At 37.8% G+C, this 15552-nt stretch overlaps 1 protein-coding gene and 1 long non-coding RNA gene across 2 annotated transcripts in view; one reads left to right on the top strand and one right to left on the bottom strand.

Moving 5' to 3' along the window:
- The window catches only part of LOC113497421 (probable phospholipid-transporting ATPase IF), a 25647-nt gene extending 13533 nt beyond the window's left edge, over positions 1-12114 (top strand). The window contains exons 5-17 of the mRNA XM_026876972.1: positions 792-971; positions 1873-2178; positions 2624-2871; positions 4467-4886; positions 4963-5134; positions 5488-5678; positions 6952-7233; positions 7687-7823; positions 8198-8333; positions 8728-8873; positions 9225-9392; positions 10726-10881; positions 11265-12114. Of these exons, the coding sequence (XP_026732773.1) occupies positions 792-971; positions 1873-2178; positions 2624-2871; positions 4467-4886; positions 4963-5134; positions 5488-5678; positions 6952-7233; positions 7687-7823; positions 8198-8333; positions 8728-8873; positions 9225-9392; positions 10726-10881; positions 11265-11457 (2735 nt within the window). The 3' untranslated portion in view covers positions 11458-12114. The remainder of the gene's footprint in view (positions 1-791; positions 972-1872; positions 2179-2623; positions 2872-4466; positions 4887-4962; positions 5135-5487; positions 5679-6951; positions 7234-7686; positions 7824-8197; positions 8334-8727; positions 8874-9224; positions 9393-10725; positions 10882-11264) is intronic.
- Positions 11880-15552, bottom strand: LOC113497430. The gene is made up of 2 exons (XR_003400892.1): positions 15219-15552; positions 11880-12469 (listed from the first exon to the last, which is right to left on the bottom strand). It is a non-coding gene; the product is annotated as an uncharacterized LOC113497430 (long non-coding RNA).

Genomic DNA, 15552 nt, shown 5'->3' with positions numbered 1-15552 from the left:
CCAATTACCATTAGGTATTAAATCATTCGTCATGATTCATTTTTTGTGAAACAGCGAAATTTCTCGCTATTTGAAAATATGCGATAAGATTAGTTGGTATAATCTATAGGTACCTTTTTTGTAATTATATAATTCAATAAAAACTATTTAGGTCTACTACAAAACTAAAGGTCGTCGCTTTTCTCCGATTTGAACTTTAATTTTAAAGCAGTAAAGTTAATATTAGATGTACATGTTATGGTGTTTCATTGTGTTTGTGTCTTGTAATTCTAATGGTGGCAATAAACGTGTTTGTCTTGTAAATGTTGTTCTTTTATTTGTGAACTCATCATGTGTTTGTGTTTCTCTATTGGTGCATTGTCATCTTGACTTGCTTTCATCTTCAAGTTTTTATTACACTTTAAGAAGGGTTATACAAAAATTGGAGACATTTCAATCATATCTGGATGAAAAGATGCTAAAATTTTGGTAAAATGTTTCCTCCTTATTTACACATAATATTTTGATGCATTGCGCATTTCGCACTTCAAAGTATAGACAGCAAACTCTTGGAAAATCGACCGATCCTGCACTATACAGTATAGGATCGGTCGATCTTGAGATTAAAAAGGTTCTTATCATTTTAAATGGAAAATCGATTTAAAGATGACTTACAATACGCTTATTTTATAAAAAAAATACTCGTTAAGTAGAAAAAAATGATATCTGATACTTGGGTAAGTTAAAGCAAAATCATATTACCTATATTTCTTCCTGTTTTAAAACTCCAAAAGTGTAACTTCCTGCTCTAGACATACTCCCTCAAAACATGCGGATTGAAGTGCCGCATCCAGTGGCAGATCTGTACACGTTCTATGGCCGGCTCGACATCCCGAGCATGGACAGTTTGCCGCTCACGCCGGACAACCTGATGCTGCGAGGGTCCCGGGTGAAGAACACCGAGTGGGCTATAGGATGCGCCATATATACTGGTGAGTGGAGACCGAAACTTTGCTTAGTAAATTTCTTGTTTTTTATTTATCTCTGTAGATATGCCATTGGATAATGGTGCGTTGCTTGACTCTTAAACGACAAAATCAAAATCCATTTATTCAACTTGGCTAAAAAAGTGTGATGTATCAGTTTTTAAAAGCTAAAGAACCATATATTCATCACTCCGTATCGCCTATTTCTATGTGCTTTAGCTGTGAAGAAGACACTCCGTAGCATAGCACGCCGTCACATCTTTAACAAAATGATTACAAATTCATATATTGATATTTATCTGAATTGATACTCAATGAACCAACCAATACTCACATATGATTAAATGTGAAATGGCTCTTGAGTATTCTGTTGCTAAGTAAGAGGAAGGTACTACTGAGCCTTCGTTTTGAGCCAGTACGCCTTTTCGCAGCATCCTTTCAGCATGCAGTCAACGACTCAGAGTGTTTACCAGCTTATATTCAAGTATCGTTATTGCTCCTCTGTAAAGCGACAGCGCACTGCAAGACAAAGAAAACCGTTTCATGGCCGCCTTCAGATTTGTCCCAACAGGTGCTCACAAGGCGATTTAAAGTAATGTTTTGATAAACTTATCCTTGAGACCTCAAGACGTAGATTAGATTATATTGGAATCAGAGTTTGTGAAACAATTGATGCTTAAAAAGAGAATATTTTATCAAGATTTTTCTCGTTTATCTACGTGGTATCGAATCTAATGTTGACATGTAATGAAATATCTTTGTTTGATAAATTGAAATAAGATTCATTGAATGTGTTAAGTATCACAGACATGAAAGAAATCAGGGTTTGCGAAAGGTTTCTCAATACTAGGCAGTATTAAATGTTATGCTTAAGAAGGCACACTAACCGTATCCAAACATTTTTCAGGCGAAGAAACAAAACTGGCTTTGAACTCCAAATACTCCGGAAACAAGTTCTCATCTTGCGAGCTGGCAATCAACGGATTCCTATTATTCTTTATACTCCTTCTAGTCTTCGAAATGTTAGTGTCATTGATTGCTAAACTCTTGATAGAGAGAGCAAATCCGGAGAGGGACTTGTACCTGGGTCCAGGATCCCCGTACCCGGTACCCATCGGTGACCTCCTTCAAGATCTGTTCTCGTTTCTTCTACTCTATTATTATATTATTCCGATGTCGCTATACGTCACTATCGAGTTATATAAATTTATTGGTAAGTCCCCTTTTTATGCTGTTATCTAAATCTAGTGTTTGGTTTTTCGTGCGTGAATCATTTCTTATTTTCCTTGATAAATACACACTAAATTCAAGATTACATTAGTAAATATCTTCTCTATGGCATAATATAGAATTCCGATCATGTTTGACTTTGGACGTGGAATTTATGCTTACCCTTTCAAGCTGTCTAATCTTTATAGTTCCTTCATTAATTTTCGGTGACGAATTCCAATAGCCAAAGTGCGAAGTTCAAACTTTCATACCGAATTACCTTCTAACGTAATAAGATCTTTAAACTGTAATGAAATAGAACTATCACCGACGGTTAATCCTTCCGTTATCTATCCAAGTTTCCATATCAATGCGGAAATCAAATTATCACACTTTATGGCCTAAATGATGTACCCAAGTATTTAAATTTAACCAGATTGCTGTTTCAGGTGCTTTATTCATTGGTTGGGATAAGGATCTCCGTTGTGAGGAGACCGGCAGGCCAGCCGTCGCCAACACATCGGACTTGAACGAAGAGCTCGGCCAAGTCGAAGTGTTGTTCTCAGACAAAACTGGCACTCTCACTAAGAACCTCATGGTTTTCAAAACATGTTCAATAAGAGGTCGAATGTATGAGGAAAGGGATAACAAACTTTATGATGTGGAGAGGTCCGCTGAACCCGTGGACGCGCTTCAGGTCAGTTTCATTAGTCTTCACAACGCAAAAGAGAAAAGTATTAATATTATTTGTTAGTAGAAACTTGCGAACAAAATAATATTTCTACTTTAGCTGCCGAAATGATCTAAGTGGCAATAACGGTAGTAAAATATTATAAAGTTTATTTGTTCGTCGTTTGTTTGTTGATATTTCTTTCAAATGTTTAGGATAATACTATCCTTTTGATAAGACTTCAGTATTATGGTACGATAGATTACATATCGCGTTTGTGATATTCATTATTTTCATTAAAACTTACGCATGATGTATTTTATCGCAATTTAAGTTTTAGATTGTAATAATTATCTTAAGAGTCTTTATCTTTTGCAAAAACTAAAGAAGGTAATAAAACAAACTAATCGTTCGCGGATTATTAAGGTTGCCATTGAAATCCAAATAACAGGAAGTAAAGTAACTATTTATTTATAATATTCCACAGTTTGACACAACGCTATCTAGTATTAAACTAAGCAAAGCTTGTATTAAGATAACTAAACAACAGACTGATGAACATACTTATGTATTTCTAAATATACACCGTGATTTTTTAGTCGTCTTACAAAAGCAGCCCAGTTCATGTATCCAATGACTAGAACACGTTCAAGATAAAAAAAATAGGTATTTATGAGATATGAAAAAAAAAATGCAATTTTTATTCAATATTATGATGCAATTCTTAGTTTTTTAGAAACACAGCTCTGTTGCGAGCGCGGTCCGAGCCTTGTAACAATGGTGTGGGGCGCGGGCGGCGGCAATTTTATCATTTTTAAGAGTATATTTCAGATTTCTCTTGTTTAATTTTCTTCGTACTTATTATCTTAGTTGATGATAAAAAAGAAAAAATCGCGCCTAGGGGTATTTTACGTCGGATACATGAACTGGGCTGCTTTTGTAAGACGACTAAAAAATCACCGTGTATACAGAATAAAGATAAATTACACCAACACACAAAATAAATGACCGTGCTCATCATGCAGACATCTGTCTGGTGTGGGAATCGAACTCACGTCCTCCATCCTATTTTGCTGTCAGGGCCACTAGTGGTTAGTCCTCTATACCAACAGGCCAGCCAATATCAAATTCTGCCTCCTCCAAGTACAGTACTGTAGTTGTTAGCATTTACAGAAAACATATTATCTAACGTATGGAAATGACTTGGCGCTTTGTTTAGTCATGTGACTTAGATCTGGCATCACACTAATAGTGTAAATGCGAAAAAATGTGAGCGTGAGCAGCGTGAATCTGTGTGAGAATGTTTGCTACCTTTTCACGCCCTTACTGCAGGATCGAGAAGTTTGGTATGGAGGTAGCTGACACCTTGGATCAGCACAAAAGTTACTTTTATCCGACTTGGTTAAGGGGCTAATGATTTTGCTGCTATTACTGACATATAGGACAAAAAGAACGAACCCGTTTTCTATCAATGTTAATGATTGTCAAAATATCGATTAGCTAAGAAGACTGAGGCTTGGTAGGAAACAGTATTCGAGAACATTTTTGAATTTGCGAGAAACGCTTAATGAATACTAACGTTCACTCTACAGAATATGACACAAATTCCTTTTTTATTTCAGACAGACATCAAATTCTTCTTTAGAATTCTCGCTCTTTGTCATTCTGTGCAAGTGTCCAACGAAGACATGAAGAAACTAAGCGCACGCTTCTCATCAAGCGGCAACCTTCAACTCATGAACTTCTTCCGGAGAAAAAAGATCAAGAATACCACTTCAACGAACGGACTTATCGATAATGTGACTTGGAATTCGATTATAAACGAGAATGGGAATAATATCGACTACCAGGGCAGCAGTCCTGACGAAAAGGCTCTCGTTGAGGCAGCTGAGCGAATTGGAGTCACGTTTTTGGGTGAAGAAGGAAACAATCTGCTGTTAAAGATCGGGGAACAAACAGAACTTTACGAGAGGTTGCAAGTTATAGAGTTCACCTCTGAAAGGAAAAGAATGTCTATTATTCTGAGGGATAAAGATGGAAAGGTTTGTAGGTTAAATTTAGCTCAAAAATCATACATTTTTATTATGATATTTTGTTTACCTGATCTGTTTGTTTTAGATCTGGCTTTTCTGCAAAGGAGCAGAGAGTTCAGTATTTCCGCTATGCAAAGAGACTACTCTTATTGAAGACACCGACAGAGATGTGACGACGTTCGCTAACAGAGGTTTGAGGACTCTTGCGATAGCGTACAGGGAAATACCTGAAGAGGAATATGAGAGAGTTACAGAAGGTATGTATGGCTATGGATAGAAATTCCTTTTTTATTGACTACAGGAACAACAGCATTTTTGTGTTTCTGAAAATAAAGTTTCTATTTTTTTTTAAAATTCTCCTTCTCAATTTTGGTAGAAAGCCCAGTCGTACTGGAGAGCAAGCAAAACAGCGAATATAGGAACATTTCGTAATTAACAGCGTCATTCTCATATTCTCTTTGTACTTGATTAACTCCCATTACCGACAATTCGACATCAGGACAGTAGCAATACTGTCATTATTCATTCTTCTTTACTGCCTAAGGTCGATTTTTGCATGCACAAATCATTTCTTGCAGCCGTAAAACAGTCACTTCTAATTCCATTACAGCCATAAAGCGATTAGACGGTAAGAGTGCAGACGCTCTCCAACAAGTGACCTTACAATACAGGGTGTTGGAGAAGCAGTTGACCTTGGTCGGTGCCACTGGTGTGGAAGACTGCTTGCAGGACGACGTGGCTGATACGCTAGCGTCTCTGAGGCGAGCTGGTGTCAAGACTTGGGTGCTCACTGGTGATAAGGTAGAAGACATTCATTTTTTTTTCTAAGGGCAGAAGTACAAACTTGGAATATCATTTCTCAACATTGTTAACGAAGTGCTAATGAAGTGCTGAAATGATATTTTTCTCTTTCGTCTCAAAGACAAATTAGACCTTTTGTGCTAATTACTAATATTTTTGTACTGAGTAATTGATGTGGCAAAGATCTGGCTGGCTCTTTGATATTGTTGAATTTATATTTATTTTTGTGTGTTCAATGCTTACTAGAGTTTTAAAACATTGAATATTCTTGACGATTGCAATTAACCTAACACTGCATATAGGCAGTGGAAATGAGTCTTTGGATTGCTCTTCCACCTTTTTAAAACCGACTCCTGAGGAATTTAATCCTTGTATCGCGGGGGGTTTACAAACATACAACTCACATGCACAAAGACACCCACACTCAGAACAAGCATTCGTGGATCACACAAATGCTTGTCCTACGCGGGGATCGAACCCACGACACGACGCGCACAGTGTGTTTGGCGTGGTGACCTCAACCACTCGGCTGTCCGTGCAGTCAAACCTGTAACTATTGCTTGATGAATTATATGCCAAAAGGACAATTAAATAGAAAATACATCCTACGATCCACGTGTTTCCACCCAACACCACCTACATTCATTGATCTAATACTTATTAAAACAATGTGTCTATAGCATTGCACACACGTGGCGAATATTTATTCATTATTGTAATCTGTACGCAAGCTATCGAGAGCGAATGACATCAACCCTGGGGATATCGATAAAGTGATAAAATTACTGTTACTCAATTATTTTCCTGATTCATGTGGAGCTGATAACGTTATGATAATATCTGTTTATTTATGAGTGAGGCTTGTAATATAGGATCTTTTTGGAGTCTTTGTGCTAAATCTGGTAAAATATGTAGACTAGTTGACTGAAAGGTTTCTAATTTCAGCTCATTTATTCGGTCCATATATTTGGATGACATTTCTCCAGCTTTACAAATGTTGGCTAAGTCCCTTTTTTAGCAACAAATCAAACGTGTAATAATGTGGATTAATTTCTTAATAGTATCTCAATGACCATTGTTCTTTAATATTTAATATGCAAATGAAAAAGTCCGCCTTTAGACGTGGTACGATACAATGGACAAATTTAAACTTTTGGTCAGTGACCTCAGAAGTTTAAGCGACAGACTCGTTTAGCTAGGAGTCCTGTTTGGTGATAACATTGTTCTATTATATTATTTGTTTACAATTACAAATTTCATTTTCCATTAACAGGTAGAAACAGCAATAAACGTGGCTCAATCCTGCGCTCACATCTCAGAAAACGATAGAAGAATGTTTTTATTAGGCGTAGAAGATAGTGTATCATTGCAAGCACATCTTGACGAATGTAAACGGATAATCGCCGAGCCAAGCTACAGAGATCTGACTCTAGTTGTAGACGGGGCCAGTATGGCCCATGTGTTGGACACTCCGTTCGCGCCAGCGTTTGTGGAGATATCTCTCAGCTGTCATGCAGTGCTATGCTGTAGGCTGTCGCCGATACAGAAAGCTAAGGTTAGTATGTGTTTATCTTTTAACTATAAATCTGTCTTATGATGGATGAGATGGGCAGACGATGTTTAAAATATAGCAGAAGTAGAATGGATGCGAAAGACAGGGGAATGAGAAGAATACCACAAAAAGAAAAGACTGACCTCTGCCCTGCGGTGGTTTCTTAAAGGTTGATGATGATTAATATTTTGGTTTGACTGCTAACTTCGTCGCAACAAAGTTAGATGTATGTACACATACAAAAAGACGTATTTTATGTCGTAGTTGATTATTGAAAAAAAACTCTATTTAACTCCTTTAAGCTTTGGCGAAAAAAGAAATGGAATTGAATACTTATAAAACCCCAATATGACACCGATAGTTAATCATCATCGATTAGAAGCATATCATTGGCTTTTATTATTTGTATGTGTTATTTATTATAAAAAATGTTTATATTAATATTTCCTTTTACAGATAGTTAGGTTAATAAAAAACAGCCCAGGTTGTCCGATCACGGCAGCCATCGGCGACGGCGCTAACGATATATCGATGATACAAGAAGCGCACGTCGGGTTCGGAATATTCGGGAAAGAAGGACACCAGGCTGCCAGGTAAGAATATTGAACCAGAATTTTCGGACAAATACTGGTATAAGAAGACATTGAATACGTGTTTCATTTAATACTGGTTCCTGATGCTATATAAACTGAGCTAATTTATTATTGTATCTTTAAATAAGCATATAACATCTATATACCAGTTCAGTTGCCAAAAATACAATTCTCAGCCTATTAGACAGGCTAAGTGGTTGTAGAAGTTTCAGTAGTATTGTAATTCAACCTTAACTTAGCATAGCTTGGGAAGTGTCTAGTCAGGAAACCGACTACAGTAATAGTATTGACTAGTATTTACTTAAAACTTAAAGCAGTACCATTGCTATCTCTTGAATTTCTTGGCTCTCACATACTTTGATTGATATTTACAGGTCCGCGGACTTTGCCTTCACAAAATTCTCGATGATCAAGAAGATACTGTTAGTGATGGGACACTGGTACAACCAGAGGCTAGCCACCCTAATACACTACTTCTTTTATAAGAATCTAGTCCTTGGAAATATAATGGTAAGTTCCTACTTCACGATATAAGATTGTTGACTTTAAAGCTAATATTTTGCTGTGATCTATCCTCTATTTAAATTGACGCATTATTTTTAGATTACAGTTTTAGTAACGAAATATACCATACATTTCGTTACTTTTATTTAAAAAAATCCGCAAAAAGGTGTAAAATTCACGCTTCTGAAAAAACATTCAATTCAGAAGCCATGGATACCGAGATTCAGCCCATTAATTAAAAGCTTCTCCTACGCGGGGATCGAACTTGATGCGGTTACTTTTACTACTCGGCTATCCGGCTCGTCAAAATCAGTTAAAGAGTCCATAAGGCACATAGATGAGATAGATAATTGTGAAAGACATTGTTGAACACTATTAATCTTTTATTCTTTGTTCACAGTTCGCGTTTCAAATCTGCACAGTATTTTCAACGCAGTCGGTGTTCGACTCGATGTACCTCACGTTCTTTAACCTCATATTCACCTCTGTGCCATGTCTTATACTGTCAGTCACGGAACAAAGGTGGCCGCCTGACATGTTACTCAGGTACCTATCATTATGGACTTCTATATTGATTTCTATAATTAGTTTGAAGTGTTTGAAGTCCATACGTTTATAATTATTCTATTTATCAATATGATCCATATAACAACAACCGTGTTAAAATATAATTAATAATTAGTCTCTATGTAAAGTAGAGGTGTTGACAATGTTGGGATTTTAAATAACATAGATAAGTTCATTATCAACAGGATCGAACGAAATCGATTAAATAAAGACCAAGAGTTTCACACCTTTTTTGGGTTGAAGCCCTTGTCAGTTAAAATTGATATTCGGATTTCGAGCTTAACAAAATATATCCCATATTCCTATAATCCGTTCGTTCTTGCATTCCAGTAACCCAATGCTGTACAGAGGTATAAAGAAGAACAAGCTGATGTCGTGGACTCACTTCCTGACGTGGTGTCTATCCGCGACCTACCACTCGGTGGTCATCTACATGTTCTCGTATCTCGCCGTCACTTCCTCCATCATCAACTCTGACGGGAAGCCGGTGGATTTGTGGTGAGTGCTTTTGGATATAGTAATGAGTTATACGTAAGGTCCATGGAAGATTTTGAATTTTTTCCTTCTTGGAATAAATGACTTCTGTGATTTTACTACCAGTAAAGGGTACAATAGACAAAATTTAAATTTGTTGGATCCATTATCAAATGATGTGACGGTTTACTCGCGTGTTTATCGGGGTAGCCCGACTAGTTTCGGCGGGATCGCGAGTCGAGTTCGCCGCGTCTGCTCATGATTAAGGACTCCGGTTGGGTCCGAAACTGGTCGGGCTATCCAGATAAATACGCGTGAGTAAACCGTTACATCATTTGTTGGATCCGTTTGTCGATCCTTCAAACCAAAGTTTGACTGACTTGTTGGTCTAGTAATTAGTGGCCTTAACCTTTAACTCCTATACCGGAAGTAGTGGGTAAGATTCTTACCCAGGACGCATGTTTGTGTGATGAGCAAGATCATTATTTAGAAATATACAAATATGATTATCAGTTGGCACTGAGTGAACTTTTGCGAAACAAAAAATGCAATCAATAGCAAATATATTTTACCAAACGAGCTTCAAACCTTTTAAATCACCTGCGTAAATGATCAATCTTGTTTCACTCAAAAGTGAAACCTATAATATATTTGTGTCCTCTCGAGGTTAGAGCTCAGCAAGCCTTCTTTTAGGTAAAAGAAGTTCTTGATATTTTTAATAAAATGAATAAAACTAATGACAGATATATTATGTGTCTTCTAATCTCTACTTATGACCTGAATTGGATTAACGATTTCTTATCTTTAATTTCGTACACCTGCATAATTTTATAAACAACTTTTTTGCTTGATATTTCATTTTGGGGAATTCCTTAGCAAGCAAAACAATGCTCCACATATTATTTATGTTATTGAGGTTAAGGTCAATTAATATTAACTTACATTACTTTTGTTAGTGGTGAAATCTTTATCATAATATATGTATGGTTATATAATGCTCCAGGTGCATCACTTATTAGGGACCAGTTTGTTGACACCTTGCGTATTTATCTTTCTGGTTAGGACAGTATACCCCACAAAAATAAATACAGAAAAGCATAATGTTCAGCCTGATTTCGAGTATTAAAAATAAAAACTGAAAAATATACATAAAACCAAGAGGACCACTCAACCAGCAACCCTATTGGTAAATAATTATCCGTTTTTCTGCTCTGCAACCTCGTTTACTTTTAGACAGGCATTCTTATCATCAACAACATCCGGCATCAGGCCTCACTTTTGCCCATGACATAACTACCAAATACTCCACTATGTCTATTAAGCCCAGTGTCTCCACACAACCGTGTTGTCCTCACAGGATGTTCGGCGCCACGCTGTTCCACCTGCTGATGTTTGTGGTGAGCTTCAAGCTGTGGCTGCAGGCGCGCTACCACACGCTCCTGTTCGTGGCCTCCATCATACTGTCCGTGCTCAGCTACATGATCTTCAATACTGTGTACTCGTTGGTCGATTCGTAAGTCAATATAGTTTTTTTGTAAACTACTTAGTTTGATCGTGTAACCTCCGTGCCGTCCCGGTTCTTCCCGGCTGTTATTCAAAAGTTTTTACGGGTAGTCAGAAGCTAGAAAGTCAACCAGTCTGTCTACGTGTTGTCCAGGTAACTAGGTTGAGGAGGTCAGACAGGCAGTCGCTCCTTGTAAAACACTGGTACCGCCATTGTACTATTTGTATGTAATTGAAAAGCATCTTTAAAAAGCATTTAATAATTTATTTCATTTTTTAATGCATCTAACGAACTAATTAGATTTTTTAGACAAATGCCACATTTATGACTTTAGTCGAGTATCATAGATGACTACGTAAATAATTACCTATCTACTTTTTTTCTATTCGCAGACAAATCGACGGCGACGTTCTCGGCACGTACACGAGGCTGCTATCATCATTATCGTTTACCGCACTCAACGTGGTTGTCATAGTAACATGTTTAGCTCCGGACTACGTAGTCCGCATGCTGTCAGACAAGTGGGGCCGTAGCCCGCTACACAAGCAGCCGCCAGCATCGCAAGTGTTTAGCACTAGACTGTGAATGACGCTACGCGGGTAAGCGTAGGCTTATCAGTGGACCGTAGCTCACCCATCTAACAGGTTTATCGTACAATCTGGACCAAAAGCGGAAATGAGTGAAGTTCTGATCCGGATATTGTTGCCTTTGATAATTCTTGCTTTTGTATGGTATTGGAGTATGAATGGTGACGAGCCATAACTTAGTCATTGATGAAGTCATTGGTGTGGTTCAAGTTATCATTGTGCAGTGATCGATAAACCAAGAAATCTGGTTATACAGTCTGGTCTAAACAACGTCCTGACAAATAAACTCTCTAAGAACACTTAATGTCACGTAGCGCCAACCGTGCTTTTCCTTCAAGTTTTCAGGATCTAAGAGTTCCTATTCCAGAGGCCCATATTGATTTTAAATCCCGATAAACATTTCAAAGGCGTCTGTCTTTGATAATGTCCTAATTTTGACAGGTAACCCATAACGTGATATAATTACAGGGTGTAGTTTAGAAATTAAGACAATACAATTAGATAATTAGCAGAATCGTGCAGGCTAAAGCCTTTTATGTTACTCGATTTATTTCTTATCGATATTTTTTGTTTGAAGTTTATTTTGCAGTAATATGAGGATGCCTCTTGACAAAAAAACAACCTCGTAACGTAATAATTGTTCCATAATTTCCAAGGTACAAGCAAATAAGTACTTAAATTATTTGTTATAAGGTTAAAAACAGGTTGTACAAAGCACGTAGAATATAATTTTAAGTAAACGTAGTTCTCGATCTTTAGTATTTTGTTCGTTTTCTTTACGTAATTATAATTGCTCCTAGTCGTAACAAAGTACTTTATCCTAGTCTAATATTTAGGTGATTTACCTATGCATTTATAGTATTAGAGATAATATTAAAAGATAAAAAAATATACTAGTATGTTATTTGAGTAAACTATATCACATCAAACAAAAAAAAGTATAATAAAAGATATGTTTATAATATATTTCATACGTAATGTTATTTTTGTTTTATATTTTGTAAACGTACCTCTATAGTGGTTTCTTAGGTTTACGCGAATGTTAGACATTGAAATGAAACGACTTTTACGGATTTTATCGCGGTTTAATTTTTGGTTTTAGTTCCCGACGTTTCGACACCTTTGCAGGTATCATGGTCACGGGCAGACTGAGATGGTGTTCGTCTTGACAGAAGATGTTGCTCGTTCTACCTTCATATTTTTAATTAATTATTTATGGTCCGACCTACGCAGTATGAGCTCACTGTGTCGTGGTGTCTTGCAGCGCTGCTCTTGGGTTTAGCCTTGAGTTTTTGTATTATTGGGTCCCAAGTAGGTGATATCTTCCAGCCATCTTCTCTATTGAAATTAGGGTGTTTTTTAATCTCAATAGCCTCGCGAAACATCCTTGGTAGGAATTTGGATTCTTTAGCGAGGATCTGTGGTTGATCAAATCTAATATAATGGCTGGAGCCTTCAGCATGTTCGGCGACTGCAGACTTCGTTGAGCGGCGGTGTTTGACGTCAGCTATGTGTTCTTTTACGCGGGTCCCTATGCTTCGTTTAGTTTGACCGATATAAGAGAGGCCGCAGTCACAATCTAGTTTGTATACTCCTGCATCTTGTAGAGGTATGTGACACTTGACAGATGGTAAGGACTGGCTAATCTTCTTGGGCGGCTTGAAGTATGTTTTAATTGAAGCTCGCTTCAGGATGTAACCAATCTTGTCAGTGACTCCTCGGACGTATGGTAGTACAGCAGGCAAACGATCAACTGTGGCTGGCTTCACTCGGTTTCTGTGACGGGGCCGTGGAACTTGGAGCTTGTTGTCTCGCAGTACTTGCTTGACGTGTTGAAGCTCAGCGGCAAGGTGTCTGTCATCACAGAGTCCGTGTGCTCTCTGAAACAAAGATTTTCCCACGGTAGCTAACTGTTTAGGGTGGTGGTGAGATTCACCGTTTAAGTACCTATCTGTATGGGTCTTTTTGCGATACACGGTGTGACTTATGGTCTGATCAGGATTCCGTTTAACTAATATGTCTAGGAAGGCAAGAGATTTGTTATCCTCCAACTCCATAGTGAATTGAATTTTGTTATTTATGGAGTTGAGATGTTTTAAAAATGCATTTACTTGGTTAGATGGTAAAATTGTGAAAGTGTCATCTACGTACCGTTTATAAAACCTGGGAGTGAAAGGAGCTGTTTTTAAGGCTGTCTCCTCGAAGTCTTCCATGAATATATCGGCGACTACAGGGGATACAGGCGAGCCCATCGCTACACCATCTACTTGTACATAGAAATGATTGTTCCACAGCAGGTAGCCAGATGTGAGGCAGTGTTCTAGGAGTTCTGCATATGCTAGAGGTAAGTTGTTCTCTGCTAGCTTCTTGGAGACAATTTCAATGCAATCCTTAACCGGTAGGCATATATAAGGCAATCCATAGGTTAAGGATTGCATTGAAATTGTCTAGAAGTCCAAGAAGCTAGCAGAGAACAACTTACCTCTAGCATATGCAGAACTCCTAGAACACTGCCTCACATCTGGCTACCTGCTGTGGAACAATCATTTCTATGTACAAGTAGATGGTGTAGCGATGGGCTCGCCTGTATCCCCTGTAGTCGCCGATATATTCATGGAAGACTTCGAGGAGACAGCCTTAAAAACAGCTCCTTTCACTCCCAGGTTTTATAAACGGTACGTAGATGACACTTTCACAATTTTACCATCTAACCAAGTAAATGCATTTTTAAAACATCTCAACTCCATAAATAACAAAATTCAATTCACTATGGAGTTGGAGGATAACAAATCTCTTGCCTTCCTAGACATATTAGTTAAACGGAATCCTGATCAGACCATAAGTCACACCGTGTATCGCAAAAAGACCCATACAGATAGGTACTTAAACGGTGAATCTCACCACCACCCTAAACAGTTAGCTACCGTGGGAAAATCTTTGTTTCAGAGAGCACACGGACTCTGTGATGACAGACACCTTGCCGCTGAGCTTCAACACGTCAAGCAAGTACTGCGAGACAACAAGCTCCAAGTTCCACGGCCCCGTCACAGAAACCGAGTGAAGCCAGCCACAGTTGATCGTTTGCCTGCTGTACTACCATACGTCCGAGGAGTCACTGACAAGATTGGTTACATCCTGAAGCGAGCTTCAATTAAAACATACTTCAAGCCGCCCAAGAAGATTAGCCAGTCCTTACCATCTGTCAAGTGTCACATACCTCTACAAGATGCAGGAGTATACAAACTAGATTGTGACTGCGGCCTCTCTTATATCGGTCAAACTAAACGAAGCATAGGGACCCGCGTAAAAGAACACATAGCTGACGTCAAACACCGCCGCTCAACGAAGTCTGCAGTCGCCGAACATGCTGAAGGCTCCAGCCATTATATTAGATTTGATCAACCACAGATCCTCGCTAAAGAATCCAAATTCCTACCAAGGATGTTTCGCGAGGCTATTGAGATTAAAAAACACCCTAATTTCAATAGAGAAGATGGCTGGAAGATATCACCTACTTGGGACCCAATAATACAAAAACTCAAGGCTAAACCCAAGAGCAGCGCTGCAAGACACCACGACACAGTGAGCTCATACTGCGTAGGTCGGACCATAAATAATTAATTAAAAATATGAAGGTAGAACGAGCAACATCTTCTGTCAAGACGAACACCATCTCAGTCTGCCCGTGACCATGATACCTGCAAAGGTGTCGAAACGTCGGGAACTAAAACCAAAAATTAAACCGCGATAAAAACGTACCTCTATTATATTGTTGTATAGTTTTTAATTTTGCTCATAGATTTAGATATTAAAGAGGAAGAAATATTTATTAAAAATTAACTTAAAATCTTTAAAAAATATAAACATATTCTATATTTTATATAATAATATATAGATAATATAAAACTTATTTGTTTAGTTATGGTGGTAGATGCATTTTGATACTGTGTAGTCAAACTATTATGAAATAGATGGTTGCACTTTGACCCTTTAACTTATAGCTTTAAGGTTTATTTTCGTAGTCCGTTAGAACTATAGACGTCGCGGTACAATACGGTTGTTAAAAAATATAAGTTAATATAAGGTAAAAATA

Source organism: Trichoplusia ni, chromosome 9 (genome assembly GCF_003590095.1).
Source record: "Trichoplusia ni isolate ovarian cell line Hi5 chromosome 9, tn1, whole genome shotgun sequence".
NCBI lineage: Eukaryota > Metazoa > Arthropoda > Insecta > Lepidoptera > Noctuidae > Trichoplusia > Trichoplusia ni.
Note: the sequence above shows the minus strand (reverse complement) of the source record. Positions and strands in the feature narration are given on the sequence as shown.